Source organism: Ptychodera flava, chromosome 19, assembly GCF_041260155.1.
Source record: "Ptychodera flava strain L36383 chromosome 19, AS_Pfla_20210202, whole genome shotgun sequence".
Classification (NCBI taxonomy): domain Eukaryota; kingdom Metazoa; phylum Hemichordata; class Enteropneusta; family Ptychoderidae; genus Ptychodera; species Ptychodera flava.
The window spans coordinates 33,312,854-33,335,774 of record NC_091946.1 but is presented as its reverse complement, the minus strand read 5'-3'; the positions used below and the strand labels follow the sequence as shown (position 1 = coordinate 33,335,774).

General features: G+C 39.8%; 1 protein-coding gene across 3 annotated transcripts; it reads left to right on the top strand.

Annotated features, from left to right (window-relative positions):
* The first annotated feature begins 88 nt into the window (after positions 1 to 88).
* On the top strand, positions 89 to 21,915 carry LOC139119330 (Golgi-associated plant pathogenesis-related protein 1-like). Of its 3 annotated transcripts, none has more exons than XM_070683095.1 (6): positions 89 to 354; positions 17,871 to 18,055; positions 18,660 to 18,803; positions 19,800 to 20,027; positions 20,550 to 20,627; positions 21,114 to 21,915. In XM_070683095.1, the coding sequence occupies exons 2-6, from the start codon at positions 17,893 to 17,895 to the stop codon at positions 21,269 to 21,271; spliced, it is 771 nt and encodes a 256-aa protein (XP_070539196.1). In that variant the 5' UTR covers positions 89 to 354; positions 17,871 to 17,892; the 3' UTR covers positions 21,272 to 21,915. The 3 variants fall into 3 exon arrangements, with proteins under 3 accessions (XP_070539196.1, XP_070539194.1, XP_070539197.1); XM_070683093.1 differs by lacking the exon at positions 89 to 354 and adding an exon at positions 8,862 to 9,087; XM_070683096.1 differs by lacking the exon at positions 89 to 354 and adding an exon at positions 8,908 to 9,215.
* Positions 21,916 to 22,921: the final 1,006 nt, after the last annotated feature.

Genomic DNA, 22,921 nt, shown 5'->3' with positions numbered 1-22,921 from the left:
GACATTTCTTGGCTTGTGTCCTCAGGCTACATTCATAGGTATAAAGAAAAACAATGGTAGCAAGTTAAAGTATTTAGAGGGCGCCCTCAAACAGTTCAGCTACAATACTTCTTATTCATCTACCACCCACACCCCAATGTACTGATCTTCCGCCTGCCAAGAGCCCTCAACTGTTAGTGCCACAAAGTCGAAGTACCGCTGCAAGGCAAGCATCCGGTATACTGTACTATATCATCTTACAAGAGTCAACAAATCCAAGCTGGTTGACTTACTGCTTGTATTATAGGGCATACGGACACTGAACTTCATGAGTGGTCCCTGCGTATAAAAGAAGAAACGTTTTACACATTACAGGTAGGTTGGTAGTACATCACAAACTAGGACCTGCAAAACGACTGCGTACCTTCAATACTTTCCATGAGCACGCATAATTCACTACGAGATATCGTGGTTTAGTTCATGGTGAGGGCTATAAATTTACGTCACCACGAGAAAAAACTTACCCTCTTGGTGTAAAGACATTGCAGTTAAGCAACATTGCATGTAGCACTCAACATCGAAACTGAAAGTTTTAACATATATATATAAATATAATAACCATTCTCTTTCATAATCGAGATTTAAAAGCGGGCGTCACAGTGCAAAGTTTACAATAAGGGTACAGCTTCTCGCTATATAACATTCAAAATGGAACGAGGAAGTGTTTATTCTCCGGAAGGAAATGTCGAGAATAATATAATTATTAACAGCATACTCTTTCACCTTGGCAAGAGAGAGAGAGAGAGAGAGAGAGAGAGAGAGAGAGAGAGATGCATAAACCATATGAATCACCGGGAAAACACAGTTGCTGCCCTGTACAATGTTTTAAACCAAGCACACACCCGTTATCAGGGCAACTACCCTGAAGCCGGTCGTAAAGAGTGTCAACATTTTTATTTGACGAAATTATATTTCTTCCCTTGCGTGCATGCCTATACAGAATTTTAAATTTTGCTCGGCCATGAACGGGAACCGGATACATTTTTAATCGTAACGAATTGGAACATTTGGACGTTCTACGTTTTTAGCACACGTCTCCACGGGACTTGCTCTCTGTGGAAACTAATGCTTGTCCATCCGCGCGATGGTAACTTTAATAAATTCTAATGTGTACTGGTTTGCAGAGTTGCATGCCACTGTACATGTCAGAAAAATTGAATTGGAGAATGACCTTTAATTGTTTTCAATTTACGTCGGGCCAGTATTAAAATAAATTTCAGGTAAACCGGTTGGCCGTGATCTGCCAAGGGTTACGTCAGGATTGTTCCACAATGGTCGTTCATGGTCACAGTATGCTGTAGTTCGCGGAAAATCGTGAAATGTCAGAACGGTAAAATAAACGGTGTCTGTTACTCTTGCATTGCGTGAAGTCGATTCACACATCTGTTAAAATTGCCGTTTTGAGCGAACGAAAGCCAAACCAAAAAGAGATATCTATTTACCCGTGTTAGTTTCGCATGTGGTGTTCGTGATTGGTCCCTTTTTGTATGGACGCAACAGTACATAGTGCGTGATTGGCTAAAAATGTTTTTATCACATCGATAAAACTAAATAAGTTGAGGTCTTGAAAATTTGCGTCTTAAAATTTTGCATGAATTTGCTCGATAATTTCTTCATCATATACTTTTCTTAAATAACAGATCTAGAGCAGATTGATTCGTCCATTGCTACCGCTGGTTTAGGGAGCATTCGTTTTTAATCGGGGGCGTCGGAAATGAGTTGCAAAAAGAGCGCCCCCTGCCTCAACATTATTTTTTCTACAATGTGCCCCTATTTATCAATTGTAAAATGTGACAACCCTCATTATTCATCTCATTGGATTGATTAAACTTTGTAATTTGCCGGTCACCTGTCAGATATGTCAACAAAGCCTGTGCATTTGTAATGACCATTGTTATTGCTGACAAATGAATTCTGGTTCAGAATTAAATTCAAATGTCTCAGCAATTACAACTCTTACTTATAGACATTGGCTGTATTGATAAGGCAAACACTTTGTATTTCACCATGCTTCAGGGATTTGAACAAGAAACTGGATTTGATATAATCCTGAAAAAATAGACACTTGTTACAGATAATGGAGAATTGAAATCTCAATATCGTAATTTGGGGGTAATCTTTATCCCTTTCGCCTCCATGGTTTGACCAAAACCCATTGTTTACAATGGTGATTGTGGGCCTGTTTACTGGGAATTGGGGGTGAACAGGTCAAAACCGCCTGCCTAATTACCTTGAATTTTGTGTACGGGAGTCTAATGATGTTCTTAATCAGATTTGGTTACGAAATATGGTGTCACTGAAATTTTTGGGCTGTTTTCTCTGCTTTAGGTCGTAAAAAATATTTTTATGTACAACTCGTATAAATGCTCTGTAACGCGGTTTTAAGGTTGCAGTTAAGTTCCCATTGGCGTTCTTATTTATATTTGTTAATCTTGTTTGTTCAAATATATATGCAATTACAAAGTCCAAAAATCGTTGCAAACACTCCATTCGACTCACACTTTTACAATGGAGCCTTTCCCCAGTATTCAAAGTGTTATAAAAGTTACATCATAAACATGGCATGACACTTATTTCTCCTTGTCAACTTGAAAATTTTACTTTTGTAATTAATTTTTAATTCATTAATTAATTAATTAATTAATTAATTAAAGTTTTAGTTTAGTTCTGTTCGAACAGAATAAAGCCAAGATCGTATTGTGTTTTCTATACTTTTTCGTCAAGTATGTTGTTTTTGTTATGTTTGTTTTTGCTATTATTCAATACAATGTTTTGTAAAATTTAATCATCTACCATTGATTGCAAAATCTGACTCCCCTCCCCCTAAAAAAACTTTTGTAAAAGTCAATCCTCTTGATTTCCACTGCACCGATCCCCCTCCCCTCCCCGTCACAGTCCCCCTCCCCGTCACATTGAAAAAACTATTGCTCCCTTACTGTATACTGCTGTAGTCGTTGTTGTAGCAGTGTCCTACTTGTAGTCAAAGACTTTGGCTGGTGCTTGTTTGAAGTCGTCTGTCTGTGATATCTCAGTCTCAATTTTCCATATTGACATCCACAATCGTATGACAGAACGTATTTTATCTGTTCCACAATATCACAAGAATCTCGAAAGTGTCTCATTCATATCGACCACAAATTTATTTTAAGATAAACCCGACGGTACACGTCGACGAATGCTTTTACTTTTAGGACGCCATCGTGGACGTTCGGCAGGACAGAGATCATCAGTATAGCTATGACAACTAACACTAACAGTCAACAACCATCCATTGCGGGTCAGTATCTCTCGTTTAGAGTCCCATCAAATCGTATATGACCTTATAACCCTGACGAATATGACCTCCTATTATCAGTTCATCAGGTCACGTGTAAGGTCTTAACATTGACCCCGTGACATCTAAACCTTCTTCTGGTACTTTGGCATAACATACGAAGGAGTTCTATAATAAGCCAATATTCGACTGACCAAGATGTGCTTTTTCCTGAACACATGAGTGTCTCATGATATACATTCGGTTTTCGAATCATAAGTTTACCACGCCTCGTTTACTGAAGACTACTGACCTCCACGTGACCTTTCTCTTCCCGCGGAAATGAAAATATCAGAATATTACGTGGCGTTATCGATAAACAAGAACACATTAACGGTAGACTTCTCAAAGGCGTGACAAGTAACTCAGGGAAATTTGATGAAATTATCTTACTGACATTACTCAATCTTGCATCAGGTACTAGTATAACACGTAAACAAACGTGCAAGACAGGGGGTTGACATTTACAAAAGTATTTTTGGGTGGGTCAAATTTTGCAATCAATGGTTCGGGAGTCAAATTTTACAAATGCCAAATTTGACGAAATTATCTTACTGACTCAATCTTGCATCGAGTACTAGTATGTCCCGCAAACAAATGTGCCAGACAGACATCGCATTCAGACATCGACATGTGAAGGGTCATGACCCTTCTTTAATAGGGATGAAAAGTGAGTCATGAACATAGATGAACGAAAGTCTGTAGTCTGGTATTCTTAGCAATGATACACGAGAACAGCATCATGTCTATTTCAGCCGCTCCCGAAGTTTCCGCGTCTGGTGCACACACGCATGCGCGACACCGGGTGGTGAGTGCTTTTTTGTATGGGCGCAACAGTACGATGACATCTTCTGTTCTGACGACTACTGGCATTATACAATCAAACATTTTCAGCTCTTATGAATATCTACGGGCCTCCTACCTTGCAAATATACCTATAGCAATAGTACTATTAAGCCATTCAAATATGGTAGATCTTGCTTTATGAACTCGGGATGTGCTATCGCAATCGGGAATTCAAGCGACGAGCAGGAAGAACTATGGACGGCTTAAGTAATTGATATGTTTGCAAGTTTAAATAGATTATTATATCCTTTCTTGTGCTATAAGGAAAACCAAATTACCTCAGCGACATACCGACTGTTACAAAATGAACGTTCACTATGCCTTGACTCTTTTGTCTATTTCTCCGTCGTGGTTTTGATGAGTGTGGTGGATAGGCATCGCCGCCAAATACATTGTATTTCTCAGTTGAGCCCTCTCGGTGACGATCTCCATCAATTTCACAGCGGAAAGGCTTGATGTACTGTTTTTGCGACACCAGACACAGTCATTGAATTTTATATCGCGATCGCGGTTTTTTTCCATAGCTTTGCTCGCATTGCAAAAAGTGACGCCGAAACATCCTTTTTTCGCATACTTTGGAGATGTTGTCTAGCTGTCTCAAAAACTGGCTAAAGAAGAATCGTGTATCGCTGGGAAAAATCACTTCCTCATCCTAAACAAAGACTTCATTTATTTTTTGTTATTGATATTTCATTACTTATATTTGCTCATGCGACTGTAGTTTCGAGACAGCTGTCACTGTTATTGAACGGATTCTGCAGACTTTCTTAGTTCGTTGACTTATATGGTTTAATTTCAACAATATCACATTTCTAGTAAAGCTAATCATGACGGCTAACATGTTCATACTTTCACTGTCGAGGCTAGGTCTTGAATTGCGCATTCAGCACGGTTTTCACAAACAGCAGCCCATGAAGTGGAGTCAAATTTCTGCCTCTCGATTACATTCAACCAAGATTGTATTATCCGACCTTTTGAACGGAGACAGACCTGGAACGAAAATCGAAATGCATGGTTGTTTGCATTCTCCCTGTGTAGAACAGATGAAAAATCTGTCGTACACGACTGTTTCAAGGTGAAGCTGTGGTGAACATCTACCACCCTATCATGTGGCTACAACGCCCGTTTGTTACCCTGATCCGCTGGGGACCGTGCATTAGCAGAAATGCATCGCTATTCCGCGAGGTCTTAGGCCGAGCGGTATCATGGGTATGGTCCACCGAGTGCTAACGCACGGCCACGCGTAGGCGCTTTGAATGTACAGTAATAACCGTCCGAAAGCAAGCGGAAAGTATGACACGGTTGTGGCCCCGGGACCGTAAGGGCAGTAAAATTCGATGTATATCAGTGCATACTGTCAAATGACCACCATCGATACCTTTGACGTTTAGTGTCCAAGCTTGACACACGCTAATCGTGATTTTGTTCCATTTTTGGCCCAAAACCCATAGTCCACTGCTCTCTTGCGTACGTCTGTACGCAATAGTCGCCAAAACTAGCGTCAAAAAAAATTAACCAAAAGTTTGACTGAATCCTGGTTTCCACGTTACGAACTCCGGAATTAAACACCAGAGGTATTAAGATATCGACGTTGCCCGCCATTCAATCGCAAACGTCGTAACATAGGGGTTCGCTGTCCAGAGGGCAAAACCGTGTCGTACACCTCATATGCGGCCACGAAGGGTAATAAACAGGTGATATAGCCTAGATAAAGGCCAGGTCATATGTGTTTTATAGCACGCCACATGCTCATGCTGGTCCATCTTTAAGGTTGGTTTTAATGTGCTCTGATGTAAATGCACTGCAACCATTGCTCATCACGCTCTAGTCCAACCACCTGCTGGGCCGCTACGTATTGTTTCGAAGTCGCAGACGAAATAAAGCATAAAGTCACGTGACTGGACATTTTTTTCCAAAAAATACCCTCAAACGTCACTTTTTTTCAATTAAGTGGGGAATCGACATGTATTTTTTCTTGACACGTGATTTGTCCTCAGCCTGGCGAATCGTGACACGGAATGGGCAAGTGACAGTTTGTAACTACCCTATATCGATATCTATCTGTTTGTTGTATTTACATGCAAGAGTATTATGTTGGAATGAGTGATTGTACCTGCATTTGTTTCGGACATACGACCGTTCTGAAATCGATACACCAACTGGTATTACGGCATTCAAGGACAGATTTCAAAACTTAGACCTCGCACACTGTGTTTTTTTCCGCAAGACCTTGGAAATGTTAGCGAAAAGCTCTAGGAATTGAAGGACTAGATGACTGCAGATATAATATCAAATGATTGAAAAATACATTAAAAAATCCTTGATTTTCAGAAACTTTCAGAGTTCCAATTTGAGACCCTTTCTTCATCGTGGAGCGCCCCTTTTCTGTGATTCAAGTAATTTAGAGCCGGAAAGATATCAACAGCTAAAAGAGAAAGAGAAGAGATATTGCGTTGTGAAACGTATGATCGAACGAGGGTGTCTGCGCTCTGAAACGTTTCCAAAACATTTTACATGAACAGTCAGATGTCATAAAATGTCAATGTACACCTAACCCCGTCAAGTTGTGTTGCATGTACATTATACGGAGATGCAGACCCCTTTTTGTTTCAACTCTACACGTAAGCAGAGTGGTCGAATCGTCATAGATATACATGAATTGATGTTAGCATAATTATACTGCTGTGACGAGTCATCCTATGAGCAGGTTAGGAAAACACATGCGCATATGTATGTATGTATGTATGTATGTATGTATGTATGTATGTATGTATGTATGTATGTATGTATGTATGTATGTATGTGTAATCAAATGTGTCAAATGTACTTCGAGTAGACACATATAAATGTGTTGATATCTTGCCTAAGTTACCAATAATTTGAAATACAGACGCTTTGCTGATTTTATGAGTGGGCAAAGTTTCCTGCTATTGGCGGCAGACATAACGCACTTGCATGCTAATTCTTACTGCTAATCTGACTGACCACGATTGAACGCTTACCAAATTTTCTCACTTACATATATTTTCCGTATGAAGATGTTAAATGATAAAAAAGAGAGTACTGATAAAGAGATCGGTCACGATATTGAATTTTACTTAATTTGACGGTACATTTTTCTTCGCCTTATACCGAGAAGGCATCAAGTAGAATCTCACACCCTAAGGACCTGGGATCAGATTTCTCACACGAGTTGGGGATATTTTGTCTCACACGAGCCGCAGGCGAGTGTGAGACAAAATATCCCCAACGAGTGTGAGAAATCTGATCCCAGGTCCTTGGTGTGTGAGATTCTTTTTCTCACATGACCACAAAATGCGTTAAATTCATATTGTATACGTACAATATTATCAAAACTCGTGACAACTCTGTCGTCTGCCACTGTACTTTGACCTGCTTACTTTGTAGTTTTGGTCCGTCTGTTACTCGTCGTGCCATTGGATAACATTTTGCGCGTGGAACAAAAGAGACTGTTTATCATCCAATCAGAGCTCTTGTAATATTTACTGCAGTGTGTGGGATGGTTTCTGAGAGTGTGGGATCGATTTATCCCACACTGTCGATCCCGCACTCCCAGCGGCCAGGAATGTGAGAACAAGTAGTCTCACTGACATATACATGTAGTTAGCACGTGACAATATCGATGCTTAAACGTTATATCTTGGTGTCCTCAAAAAGAGATACTTGCACCTGTGTCACTTAAATACGTCAAAGAGAATTTATTTGACCAGCTTGTGTACCCCTTTTATTTGCCATTACACAATGTAATTATCACATAGCCCAATTATTTTAAATTCAGTGACTTGCTTGTGTCATCGTAAATCCAGGGTCTCTCGATTTGCACGAGAATCTAGGGAGTCAGGTAGGGGCCAAAGGCTTCAATGTATTTTTAAAACTTATCAGCAGTAAAAGCGAACAGCTTCGGCGAATCAAACTTTACGAAATTTCCAATTTCTACAAACACTCCCGCAGAAGCTGATTACGAAGATGATCTAGATGGTGATGATGATGATTATGATGATGATGATAATGATTTATGGTACTGATTGATGATGATGATGATGATGATGATGATGATGATGATAATGATGATGATGATGATGAAAGTACCTGCTAGTCTCATGCACAGGGCAAACACTACGACGTAGTCGAGGATCCATTCACTATAAAATCATTTTTGGTTTGTAACCCTTTCAAGCCATTTATATAGGTTCCAGTAACATATTGAAATAAATGGGACCTTACTTCGGTCTGGCGATTAAAGAGCTGAATCACATTGCAAGAAAACTAGCGCACACCAAAAATAGGTTTCATTGCACCACTCTCAAAAAGAGCAGGTAATAAGCAGGTGTGTTTACTTCTGCTGTCTCATGGGTTAAAATAATCTGTCTATAAATATAGCGACCACATTTTGACCTAAATCATATTACAGCGCAGTAAAAAGCCCTACAATAGACGGGCGTCGAACCAGACATTCGCTTGTGGCAGTAGGTATAAGATGTGTGAACGATTTAAGAATTTTGCCTTTGCCCACGCATTAAAGTCTGACCAATACGTTTTTTTTTTCTTCGAAAGAGAGTGCAACTTCCCCGGCTCAGTGAAAGCGTAGGAAATCTGACCTTTCACCTGAATATTTGCATAACAAAGACGCCCACTGTGCGTCAACGTTTATAAATAACAGCTAGCTCGGGCAAAGCCCGGGGTGCTGTACACGGTATAGGTTCAGTCGAAGTCAATGAGCGCGCCTCGCCTCGCTTGCTAGCCTTATACTACTAGTCAGCCTTTGATCACTGCCGTTCCGGAGTAGGAGAAACCAAAGTTCGATAGAGCGTCAACATCTCGTCCATACAGAAGCTGTCGCTCAACGAAAATTCCACGTTCAACGGGAGGTAGGTAACAGCGTTGGCCAGATCAAATGGTCGACTTCGTGTTTTTCGACGACTCCCTGTCGCTCATCGAGGCTGCTGCTTGACAATCTGCTTGTGAACAACAATTAACTTTCACAGCCCCACACACGGTTAGTTCTAGAGTACCTTAGTAGTGAGTACAATGTGTTCTTTATGAGCAACCGCTCTGTACAGCAACCCTCAATTTGTAACAAAATGTATCAACAGTTTATATCATCGATTAGCTCAGAGATCCTACTCTCTGTCTTTCAAGTTATGTTATGTAACGACGTGTCCTTGAGTCTGATGGAAAGTGTGTTGTCAATATAGGATCCCTGGAGGATTCTGCTCAAAAGGCGGTGACGTCACTTTTACCGTAATAAAAAAAGTGTGCCTTGCTCGACATTGTTAATTCTTTTTGTCTACACTCTCATTCACTCAATAAACAAGCAACTCACAATCTATATCAGGGAAGGTGGCTCGTGAGACATTCTTCATCGAATAATCTAATTTGGTTTATGCATCACTCTACATGTTTCCTCTAGTGCGGTCAAAAGCCGCGATAGCCACGATGTAAATTATATCTTTTTGTGATGTAGTATCATGTGCTATGGACGCAATGAAATCACATATTTGACTCATCACCCTACGTGCACTGACCGTGTGTCCGAAGAGAACTATTTTCATGCGCTATTTTCATGAGAGCTGACCATGAACAATGGCGGAGAAGCTCATATTATTTTATCGCGACTTTAATTCCGTCATATGGCCCCGCAACAAGGCCACCAGGTTAGACGCCCTACCAACTTGTTTTTCAATTGATATAGGGCATGTTTCGTTCATATCCGGTGTGGGCCAACCGCACCTAGTCGACTCTTGACCCCCACTCGCCTGCAGCTAAGAACACGCTGACTTCATTTTCGCCCACATGATGACGGAAAGGGCGGCTGGTATTGTACGTCAGAAGTGGAGAATGTGTCTGTAAACAAAAGGGAAATTCTGTCACTGGTATGGAATCGCATCGGTTCGATTGTGTGATGCACACACACCCGGCCAGCACTTGATGCATTTAGGTCAACTCCTGTATTCCAACCAGTGGTTCTGTATTAGTGACGCTGAAAGAGATTTGGTTCAGTATATAGGCAAGCTTGTTCACATTGGTTTTGGCGCTTTCACCAAAGGCCGTTCATTAAATTGGTTTTGGCGCTTTCACCAAAGGCCGTTCATTAAATTGACAGCTCGCTGCATTTAACAAAGGAACGCTGGCCCAGCTTTGTGTATCATCCATGTGTCCATCGATTGAGTTGAGAAGAGCATTCAATCTTTTCAAAGTCACTCCCATTTTCCAAGTAACATTTGCGCTGAACGGAAGCTTGTTTTTGAAGTAAGATGGTTTCTGAGTGCCAAGGACTCAGCGTGTGTGGCACGTCTACTTGAGTTTGGATAACACTTTCGTGTCATGCATGTGTTCTTGGCGGTGTTATCAGAAATTCTGATGACCATCATCCTCCAGCCCTGAAAATTTCACAGGAAAAAGATTGGGTCACTATGCTGGATGAAAAATCACCGTTTTCACTAAAATCCCTGAAAATCCATATAACAAGCCAATCATTTCAAGTTCATGTTGTGAATGAAATGTTCACATTTTCATCATGCAATAACACAAATTTTAAAATGTGAACAGTAAAGAGAATTCATTTAAACGACAAAAATATCTGAATAAATTGAACAATTTATTTTACTGCCCATACGCACATGTGAGTATGTATCTATGCAACGATGCATTCTTTATACCACCAACATGAACATACACACATGTTGAGAATGTATCTATGCAATGTGTGCATGCTATATACCATCGACATGAACAACTGCCATAACTAAGGGCAAGGCCAGCAGAATATTACGTTGGAGGCCTCAAGTTCACGCAAACGCTATTAAAAAGGCTATCCCTGACAGCGTTCCCTGTTTCAGTGATCTTTTACGCGACTCCTTTCCAATCAAGCAACATAACATCACATTACGTTGTAGATTAATCATGGAAATATGTTCAGGGTTTCTCTCAGCTTGTTGGTAATTGGATTCTGATCATATTTGCGTTGATTAGCTTTCAGTGTATTTGAAGGTGTAAAATGTCATCAGTCGCCATATTTGTCACAATTTGCAGTTCCGCTATTTTTAATCGGCGAATTTTGACAGTATTTATCCGTCGAGACTTGAAATACATTTCTAAGCTTATCAAACGCATCCGTCTGATTGAATACAATGCAATACTCGTAAAGCTGGCATCACGGGGTGACCCCAGTAAAAGGTATTCATTACCGTACGACTAATCAACAAGTTCAACGTCCGCTCTGTCGCGGTCACGTCACACTATTGTAAAGACCGGCTGCATATTTTTAAACTGCAAATGAGAGCGGGCGGCGGCTCAAGCCAAAATTTCAAACATTTCACACATTCAGAACTGCATTCTTGTTGAATGTGCCAGATTTATTGATACATATGCTTCTGCCGGCTACGTGTCGGAGTTCTAAAATTTGCACTGCTCCCTGGTTGAGGAACTTATGGATGTGAGGCCACTTAATACAACGTTTTGATCTCGACCCTTGCACACAGGACAGGCTCCTACAGTGTGATCCATATCTACAGTGGAGCAGAGTTTTCCTGCATATTACTTTGAAATTACAATTTTCTTTACCTTAGCACTTGACCTTAGTATGCAAATATGCAGGCCACTGCAATGAAGAAAAGGGCTCTACAAATTTGAAAAGGATCGGCTATAAAGGCTATAAAAGGGTCCCAATAAAATACCTTGACGTAGATTTGGGTTCGGTCGAGACCCACTGTTCAATGAGCTGCAATTACTTGTGCGTTTCTATGCAAGACCTCGCCCAGGTTTATTGCCCTGAGTATCCTGCCAGGTGAAAAATTCCGTCCGCTGCTGACACACTACAAGGACATTTTGTCCCTCGTGATGTCATTGTAGAATTCGGTGAGTGTCATGGCTGAAACAGATAACTTCAAGTATAGTACGATGGACCAGTGCAAGAGGGGCGTATCCTACATATTATAGCATATGAGATACGCTCTTCTTGAACAGGGTAATCGAGTATTACTTAGGAAATTCAATAACAATAATTATACAGTGAAAAGCGGTCGCCGAAATCATAGACAGTAGAGAAACTACTGTCTATGCTGCAATTAACTTCTTTGACCAATGCTCCCCTCTATAATGTGACCTGTGACCTTGTGAAGCATGAAAGAAATACCAGGCTGGAAATACTTTGCCAGGTTCGCATATCTAATCGCATACCAGTCGTTCAATGCAAGTGTGTGTATCATATCAGTCAATCTACGAAAAATGCCACGGGTTAACTTGGTCCATGTGATTTTATTTACATGTTCTATAATTCTAGTTGCGAAGTTTTTATGTGATCGTTTAATTCTACAGATGTGTCGACAACATCCACAAACAATACTAAGAAGCAGTGCATCAATTGTAAAAGTAATTTTAGCTAATACTTGTATGTTTAAACGTTTTCCAGAATAATAAGTTGCAGTGTAAATATGCCGCTCACCGTATTTGTAATTTCCGATAATTGACAATATGGCCAATTCAAATTACCTGTGGAATGCATTACCTGATACAAATTATCCTGTGTATATCTGCTGTCCCACGATCGAATAACGGGCCTACACGTAGTATTTCAAACCAAAGAACATATACTATTGGCATAATTGCTGAGTTCGCAAAGATAAAGTCATTTGAAACGACTGATCATGTCCATTTCGCATAAAGCATGTTCTATTTGGATGAGAAATTCTGCAAAAGTGGAGTCTGCGCAGTACGCTTCACGCAACGGGAAAACACTTGCTCTTTCTCAGTTATATTGGCAGCCAGAAGTAAACTTTGCGGTTAGGTTTGCGGTATGCACTCTGTCCATTTCTGTGCCGCATAGTGGTAATATCATGTGCCAGCTACAAACGCTTTGTTGATCGCACAGCCATACCTTAATATTTTCGAATGAATATTGAAAAGATGTTTTCCAATTAGTCGTAAGCATATATGTATGTACCAAACACAAGATATGACGATGGCATTCATTCACGCCTGAGAGAGGACAAGAAGGAACCTTCATCGAATGCACAACATAAACTATTGCAGGGAGCGCTTCAAAAATTTACCTTTCCAGGCCTTTTATTGGCTACATACCTGCAACACCTCACAATTATGACACGAATTCAACACCCTGAACCCAAATATGCGTGCAATCACGATTAATTTGGTTGCTCCATTTTAAAGAAACTGGAAGACACTGACCAATAATCGCTTGCTGCGGAATGTTTGGGTTTGAAAACCTGGCTTTGCCTGTTTAGAATGCAATTTGGCATCATGGAAATAAGAGAAGGGAGAAATCACACAATACTAAATCTGCTTGTGTGTCCATTATTGTCCACTAAGGCAATTCAAAGTTGTTCAGTGCAAGCTCACTGCGATGGTGCACATTCTGAGCTTGTCTTGTCAACGGAATTCTCTTCAGCTCATTTGCTACGAACTTCGGATGTCGCTCTCGGAATTCTTTTAGCCCAAATATCATTCAAAGATAATGTACTGAAGAGCTTACATGTAAATCGACCGTGTCGTCACATTGAATACCGCCTATCCCAGTCGTCAACAATGCTTTATTATGATATGTCACGGCGACATACATAAACATTTTCACATTAATACTCGAATGCATCTTAACCGACAGCAAATATGATGTACGCATTGCCTCATCCAATTCGTGCTGCGTAAAGTCGGCGCCAAACTGGAAATGTTTCGATTGGTTATTTGTTAATTTTCAAGGGCAAAATCATACATTTCGTAGTGGGGTTTGATTAGTTCCTGTAACTTGCAACATTCTGCAGGTAGAGACCCATCTATTGACCAACATTTAATGAATTATGATAACCTTAACAAACGCCATTAGAGCAGGCAGTCGATAGATTATCACGTATAAGTGAGCAGTAGGCCAGGGCTTCCTATTCAAAGCTTCCATAATATATTTACAGCAATTCCCACGCTAGGCATGCGTCGGACTGAACAAGCTGTTACTGAACTGAACTCGGGGTGTCAGGCTAAGGCCTTTGACCGTGTTGCATTATTGAATACTGAATTCTTCCCACTGTAACGACTTCCAAAGAGACCCTAACAAAGTACAACCATTTAAAATGTCAGTGTCACTATATTGAACTCTGGTATAAAGGTTAATGCCAATGCTACCGGATATATCACAGTATTTCTTATACGGTAATTGATAATTTATAGATTCTGAGACATTTGTTGCTCAATAGACAACAAACAGACATCTATTTCAAAATGTGCATCGTGCCATAGTATACATAATGCCAGACATGTAAGCTTGTTTTCAATAGATCAATCTGCCATGGCTCATAGTACACTGGTGGTAGTTGTTGTAATTTAAAGGGTAATCACGTGACAATGCGGTGCCCTGTGATAGTAACGTGACGTCATGTCGCAAAACTGCAAACCGTATGAGACACCGCCCTGTCACGTGTATCTGTAACGCACGGATCCTGACTAGTAAGGGAGCCTTCAGTAATTACAAGGGGGGGTGGGCCGGGGGAATTGGGGGGAGGGTCACTTTTTAGAAAACAGTTCAAGTGGGAGGGTCACTTTTTATAAACCTATCTTGGGGGGAGGGTCACTTTTGACAGAAGCTGATATTATGGCCAAAACTTTGATTGTCCGTGTGATATTTCCTGAATAGGAAATCACCAACAAAATACGCACACACTTATAGACCGCCATGCATAGTGAATTGACATTTGGTGAGATTCCAAAATCAAATTTCTTACATAACCATAGACTTGTAACCACTCTACTCTAATCAAGAACAATAATCTTAATAATCAAGCATACATAAATGCACAGATTTATCTAATTTTGTACTGAAAAAAAATTATTCATAGTTTCATCATAGACCCCAATGCATAGTGAATCAACATTTTGGTGAAATTCCAAAATCAAATTTCTTGCACAACCATAGACTTGTAACCATTCTAGTCTTATCAAGAACAATAATGTGAATAATCAAGCATACATAAATGCACAGATTTATCTAATTTTGTACTGAAAAAAAAATTATTCATAGTTTCATCATAGACCCCAATGCATAGTGTATGGACATTTTGGTGAAATTCCGAAATCATATTTCTTGCACAACCATAGACTTGTAACCACTGTAGTCTAATCAAGAACAATAATCTAAATAATCAAGCATGCATAAATGCACAGATTTATCTAATTTTGTACTGAAAAAAAATTATTCATAGTTTCATCATAGACCCCAATGCATAGTGTATTGAATGACATTTGGAGAAATTCCAAAATCAATTTTCTTACACAACCATGGACTTGTAACCACTGTAGTCTAATCAAGAAAATTAATATCAATAATCAAGAGTACACAAATGCAAAGATTTACCTATTTTTGTATTGGAAAAAACTATTCATAATTTCATCATAAACACCATGGATATATAGTGAACCAACTTTTTAGATGAAATTCAGAAATCAATTACTTGTACACAAATGTTCATTTTTCTTCCCTATTCAAGCAAAGTACATTTAAATACATTATCAAACATATATAAAATACAGATACAGCATGTTTTGTGGGGGTAAATTGTCAATAATTTGCCTGATAGACTCCCATGTATTATGATTTGATATTTTTGGATGAAGCACTAAATCGGCTACATCTTGCCTTCCTATAGTTGCACAAATGGTGACCCTCTCTAAACTGTATGAAATACCATATCTCTTCAAAAATTCTTGCGTGATACATTGCGACTGTCCCTCCAAAAACACCAGCCCTCCCTCTGTAATCTGTCCCTAACATAACAATTGAACCACTTGTTATGTAAATTAGCTGATACTGTGTAAGTTATTCCTGGGGAGAATACCGCAGTGGTTGGGGGGGGGGTCAAGTTTTAGAATGTCGGACAAGGGGGAGGGTCACATTTTAGACAGGAGGATTGGGGGGAGGGTCACATTTTACGGTACAGGTGTTCGCGAAATTCCCCCGGCCCACCCCCCCTGTAATTACTGAAGACTCCCTAAACTGTGGATCAGCCCACGGTTTCATGGAGCGAAGTACTGGTCTTGTGAAGTCAGCGGCAAAGCCTGCCTATGGACATTCGATTTATGTGAATGCTGGCACCATACCGTGAAGAAAGGTCACGGCACTTCCACAATAACAACTTTATCGCAGTTTCAACTTGTTTTCTCTTTCATTGTCTGCTTGTTGCATCCTTGAAGTCCGTTTTGGAACTTGAAATAGCAATCTTGTGAGACAGCAAATTTTCCACCAATCAGCACCTGATCAAAATCAGCTCGACCTATAGAACATAAAATACGATGACAAACTTAAACATGGCGCAGTTTTTTATCCGAAAAAAGAATTTCCATCTCTCATCGTAGTTTCTTCTGACTTGTACACGGAAGTGCTATTCACTCTCGACTCTCATGAAACATGGTCATATTTCCCAGTTTTCACCATCTCTTCCTGAAACCTTAGACAGTTGATCAGAAATGTGATGTCCGGAAACGAAAGCGCCAGATATACTTCACCCACAGTGAGGTTGATATCATGTCAGATCTTGAAAAATGTGATGGAAAATGTTTTTAGTAATGTATTTGTCCGCAATATGGCTATACTATTTTGAAACGTGACCGAGTATCTATACATCACATACGAAAAGCATTTAAGCATTTGGGGTTTATCACATTTGACCCAATGAGTCAGTCAATGAACTGCATCGACCTTTTCTAACGTCACAGTCTCGGGAGGAGATTTCGACAGATATACGTAGCATTTATTTTCCGTACTTTGTAACTCCTTTAGCGGTAACGTTTGGTGCATTTGCCAGTATTTGTGTTCTTTATTTTGTGAAATACAGTTTTTATCGTACTCCAAAACGTGGAAGAAGGTATTGTCTCACTTGCAATCATGATATGTGATGTGTCAAAATGTCTGATAATGTTGTTTACATCTGTTTGTTTACTTCTATTTTTTAGTTCGGACTAGTTCATGAACATTTTGAAGAGTGATAATATTGGGTATTCCATATTTTTAACAATATATGGCGTTTGCAACTGATTTGCGAGAAGAAAGAATGAGAAAATTAAGTTATTTCCCAATACAAGTGTTTTATTACAGTTATTGTAGCTTTGAAATTGACCAAGTGCATTTACGTGTACATTTCTCTGTTTCGAAAGCTCCATTAGCCGTTACTTGTTACGCATTGTTCTGCATATTTTGTTTGTTTGTAAGTGTTTCCCGTTCAGCTCTAAAAATCGTGACGAAATGCCCAGCTAGCGCTGAATTTTTGAACAAAGTATAATATAAAATAACATATGTTATGGTTGTTAGTCCTGACTTGAATTGATGTTCAACAATACCGTTGCATGTTGTTCACAACGTGTTTGCCAGGCCCAGACATCGTATTCTAACATGCCCTAGGGAGACAAACAAAAAATATAAATTGCTTATGGAACAAAAGAAATGAAAATATTTTCAAAACATAATAGAAATTGTTTATGTACACGTTTATTTATATATATGTGTGTTACGTAGTGAGTATAATATTACGTCACTGTTAAAAATACACAAAGGCTTTGAATATAATTGAATTATGGGGTTTTAAGCGCCACGTTGCCCCCTTTACGAGAGTACCGATAGCATTTACCGAGCGCCGTTAACATATTACCCTTTCAGAACTCACTGAATTGGCCTAAATATGGGTAAATCACAGTCCAAGAGCAAAAGCCGCTCCAGTGAAGGCGAAGTTACAACCTACTCCGAGAGGAGAGTGGTTACCAAGACAACAAGAACAACAACCGTCACGAATGCAGACGGCTCGACATCAACGAGGGTCGTGACCGAAAGCAGCTACGATGAAGGTATAGTTGTTGGCATAGGAATGTCGAATTATGTCTGATTTAGGCGTTGTAACATCTGGCATTAAACGCGAAAGGGCCCTATTATTAGGATATTATGGGAAACCTAGTAGGACTGAACATTTTCCCATGATGTGGTGTGTGTCTTTTTTCAATGTATGGCCTACAGCTGACAGTTCGCAGACAGGGAATCAAAATATTGTCAGTTTTTGAATATGTTCGCTGTGCACACCCGGTCAAGCCTTTATGTTTTTCCGAAGAGACTGACCTCTCTGAAATATTTATCAGTGCAATATTTTTTGCTGGAAGGTACCGCCAGTACAACTGGGCTAACCTTTGGTGACCAAGTTACGGTAAACAATCAAAATTCGATCACTGCACACTTTGCAGGCATGTCTCGACAAGCGTGTGAGGTAATATATTCATAAACATGTCGGGCGTTTCGTTGAGTGTCTATAAATTAGATATACAATAAACCACGGAATAATAGGTCATGCGCATCACAGCATTGCTTGTTAAACACAACATTCCAGTATTTCGCTATCGTATAACAGATTGCTGTCAAAATACACAACTAATATTTTAATCTTCTGTTATCCTACTGCAGGTGGCTCCGGGAAACCCAAGAAGGGCGGTCGGAAATTTTTCTCTAAAAAGAAATCCGATAAAGGCCCAAAAGTGAAACGAGAAAAGAAACGCAAGGAGCCAAAAGAAAGGGGAGGCGCTACCATCGTTAAGGATGTTAAACCAGGTCAGCAATACCCGTAATACATGAAAAACAAAAGATTTCCGTTGAGTCGATCGAGGGCAGTAGTTGTCTTAATAGCGATATGAGTTGGAGTCGATATTGATGAAAAGATTAATGCACTCCAATTGAAGTGACTGACGAAATTATTTGAGAAAAATTGCAGATAAGGAGCCCCCCCCTCTAAATGGACCAGCTTACTAAAGTATTCAATCACGAATTTTGACAAGCTGAATAGTGATTATCGCTGTCTGCATTTTCATTTCGAAGTCCACAGCAACCGAATCCCAATGGTGCATGGGGATATGTTTAATAACAGGAAGTCACTGAGACTATCAAAAGGGAATTTACCAACATCAAAACGCAATCTTCTTAGTGAATTTCTCTGGTACAACGATAACAAAAAGATTGAAATGTTCTTTTTCTATGAAAAATGATCAAGGAGCAAGATCTTAAGGCTGTGATGATAACAGAAATCATACTGGCTTGAACAATAGTAAATAATTAGGGATACAAATAGCTATATGCCAGAGGAAGTTAAGACAGAATACAAAACACCCCTCAATTCAATTCCATTCAGATTACTGGAAACAACCAGTTCAAACATCCAAATGAAGAAAGCTATGATATTCTAGACATAGAGAACTATGGTCTGAAAAAAAAGTGTTGTAATTTTTGTTCGTTTGTTTGACACATTCACGGTTATGTAGATTTAATTTATGTGCCATTTATGTTAGAATAAATATATCTTTTTCATTATGTCACAGTCCGAGTCGCTAGTCTAAGACTCGATCTGAAACTTCCCCTTTCTTCAATATCGTCACCTTTTTGTTCGATCGATAATTAAAGAGGCTTCCTGGACCTCATGCAGACATTTTTATCCGAGCTTGGTTTAAAGGGTTACTTTACCATCAAGACTTTCGGAAAATTCGCCATGTTCGTAAGATTTTACCCCCGTATGTCCCTCTTTTAACTCAACACCTTCTCTACAATGCACCGCAGATTCGACATTTTTGAAAAACCTGCGACAGGACATGTTGAAGCACCACAACAAGTTGCGCAGCAAACACGGATCTCCCGCCCTGAAACTGGACAACAGTCTGAACAAGGTGGCCCAAGATTGGGCCGAGCAAATGGCCAAATCAGACAGGTTTGGGCACCGACCAAACAACCAGAATGGTGAAAACATATATTACGCCATGAATTCAAGAGGTCTTGGTACAGTTACAGGTGCGTTGAATTTGTACATTGACACACAGTCCCTCTATCCACATTGAATCACTGCCCGTCTTCAACCTTTAGTAATTGTTATTCCTGTGACAGAATGTCCGATCTTTGAATAATATGGAACCTTACTGAGTACGATCGACATGTAAAAGGTATGGTCACAGTCAATGTTGCTGCCTCATGTTTCATCTTCAATAAAGCAGCCGCTTCTTGAAACTGTCACTATATTTCGTTCGTGCGCAAGATATGTGTATGGTGTAGTTTTTCACCGGAAAACTTGTATACAACATCGCTGATTTCAAACACAAGAGGGTGTTTGTCAATGATGATAGCTCATTGATAGAGCTAAAACGCATGATTTCAGCCAAGGTGCTGCCACCATAGAGGAAATAATCACTAAAAATGCATAATTGTTGGTCTGGATGTTACAAATGGCTTTGTCTATCTTACTCGAGCTAACGATTTTGGCATTGTATCAATTTTATCATATTTTAAGACATGTTGAAAAATGTGTTGAACTTGCAGGCGAAGGTGTGGTCCAATCTTGGTACGACGAGGTCAAAAAGTATAATTTTAGCCGAGGGGGCTTCAGCTCAGGAACAGGTAAATGTCGAATTATAATCTTATCATTCTTTATGTATGTGTAATAGGAATTTATTATTAGATTTTCATGGCGGCTGGTTATGCGAATAGAAAGTAAACTACCAGTCAGTAAGGGTACGATTTTTCACAGCACGAGAGGGCGCCGATGCAATGTGTCAGTTCATAGGTCACTGGGACTCATTCGAAAAGCATATACTTTGCCGCTGGTTTTAAGTCTCCTTACTAGTACACGATTGATCAAATTTCACATCGGAAAGGGAATGTTTGTGTCCTATGTTCATAAAGAATGTATCAGGCAGATACAGGCTGAGGAGATATGGCTCGCAGTTACTTCACGAAATGGTCGCATTAAAAGTGTTTATTTTTTTGCTGTATCCTCTGATAACGGCGCCGAAGAGTCGTTTATGTGAATCCGCAGGTCGTGATTACACGCAATAGAACTCTATAGGTTCGCATTAATTTAATCCTTGTATTTTTAAATTTCAGGACATTTTACTCAGGTTGTGTGGAAAAACTCGAAAACCCTCGGCGTGGGATTCGCACCGAGTAAAAATAAAGCCAATACTTGGTACGTGGTTGGTAACTACAGCCCCGCCGGCAACGTACAGGGACAGTATGAACAAAACGTGAAACCAGCGAAATAAAGTCCGGTCACCGGGAACACGACAGCAATCTTTAGTTGATGCTGTTTCCGAAACAGCCTTGGACTCTTAAGCTTGAAACTTGGACAAACTGCATTATTTACACGATATTTTGAGGATATCTCACAAAGCATTCATGACATATAGAACTTGTTCAGTACCCATTAAGTCATGCATTATTGTTTATTTTAAAATTAGCTTAATGTTGCTAGTCTTAATACAGTACTTTCAAGCAAGAAATTCCGACCTCTTATAATATGCACAAGTTCGAAACGCTGGCGTAAATGCTTTTGGCGCGCTCACCGAGACTCCAATCACGGGCGCCTTCTGGTATGTGCGCCGCGGTAGACCGTTGATGGCGGCATATCACATGAGGAATACATCACAAGCACTTTGTTAAGTTCGTTGACGATTCTGTCTTTGAACAAATTGCCGACAGGACTTAAGTAGCTATGTGACCAATCGGAGAAAAGATTATATGTAAATGCCAAACAGAGTGCACCAACGCTTTTACCTTTCATAACATCTCTTAATCATAATAGCTAGGATCATGTATTTTTTATCTCTATTTGTCTTATATTTCTTTCGATGTCAACTTATTCATAGCTCCTGTAGACCAATAAAAGTTGAAATAGTTCTAGGACAAATACATGTCTTTTCATGATTTGGTAAAGAATTTTTCTAAACTTACACCTCTCAAGTTCATACAAAATAGTTTGTGTTGGGACATTTTGGAGGTGTATGAAACAAGAAGTTCATAATAAGGTAGTTCGCGCCACGAAACTGAAAATCTTAAACTTGTGCCCGGGTGTCAGGAATAAAAATCAGGGCCACCGCTTGTTTGATCACTTCAGGGATCTGGACGACCACTATTGGTACTTGAGGGATTTGGTAGCAGAATCTTGCGTGGCGACGACAGGTGTTTGTCAATCGAATATCAGTCAGGGTTGTCTTATGGTTTTCGTTGGCACTCCGGTCATTGATATTCAGTCTACAACTTAACGGTTTCTTCGGTCATGGACGGACAAGGTTGGCATTGAACCGCAACTCAAAGACTCAGTTTCGTGATTTAATCTGAATGCAAGTAACTTATTTCCTGTAATTGTTCAGTACTACGATGTTGAAGGCCTCTTAAGGTAGTATGCGCCTCGAAAGTGAAAGACTTAAACTTTTGCTCAAACTTTCCTCAAGAAATATTTCAACCACTCACTTTCTAAAATCAAGAATAAATATCGGGGGCCACCGTGCAAATATTGGTACATAGAGAAAGAAATAACTCAAGACTTATTGATATTTAATAGTCGAAATGGCCGCCATCCCTGTTTTAACTCTATGGAGAAGCTAACAAAATAACCGCAAAAATGGTTAGATCGTCTGGGCTAACAAAAAACCCCCGAAAAGGACCTCCAGGCCGTCACCTTATATTTTTGTAAGATGCGAGGGGTAGGAAAGAAAACCTATATTTCTTATTGCAAATCTATGATGCAATTTTTAACAGGTCGGAGAAATCCTGTCGGGGACTTTGCTCAATATTTAGATCGATTCACTGTTATAATAACGATAAACGTGATCCGTCGCTCGAGGGCGCTAGAGCGACGGATCTTTCAGTCCAGAAGGGACCATGCTGCGCTGCAGAGACATCTGTGAGGATTG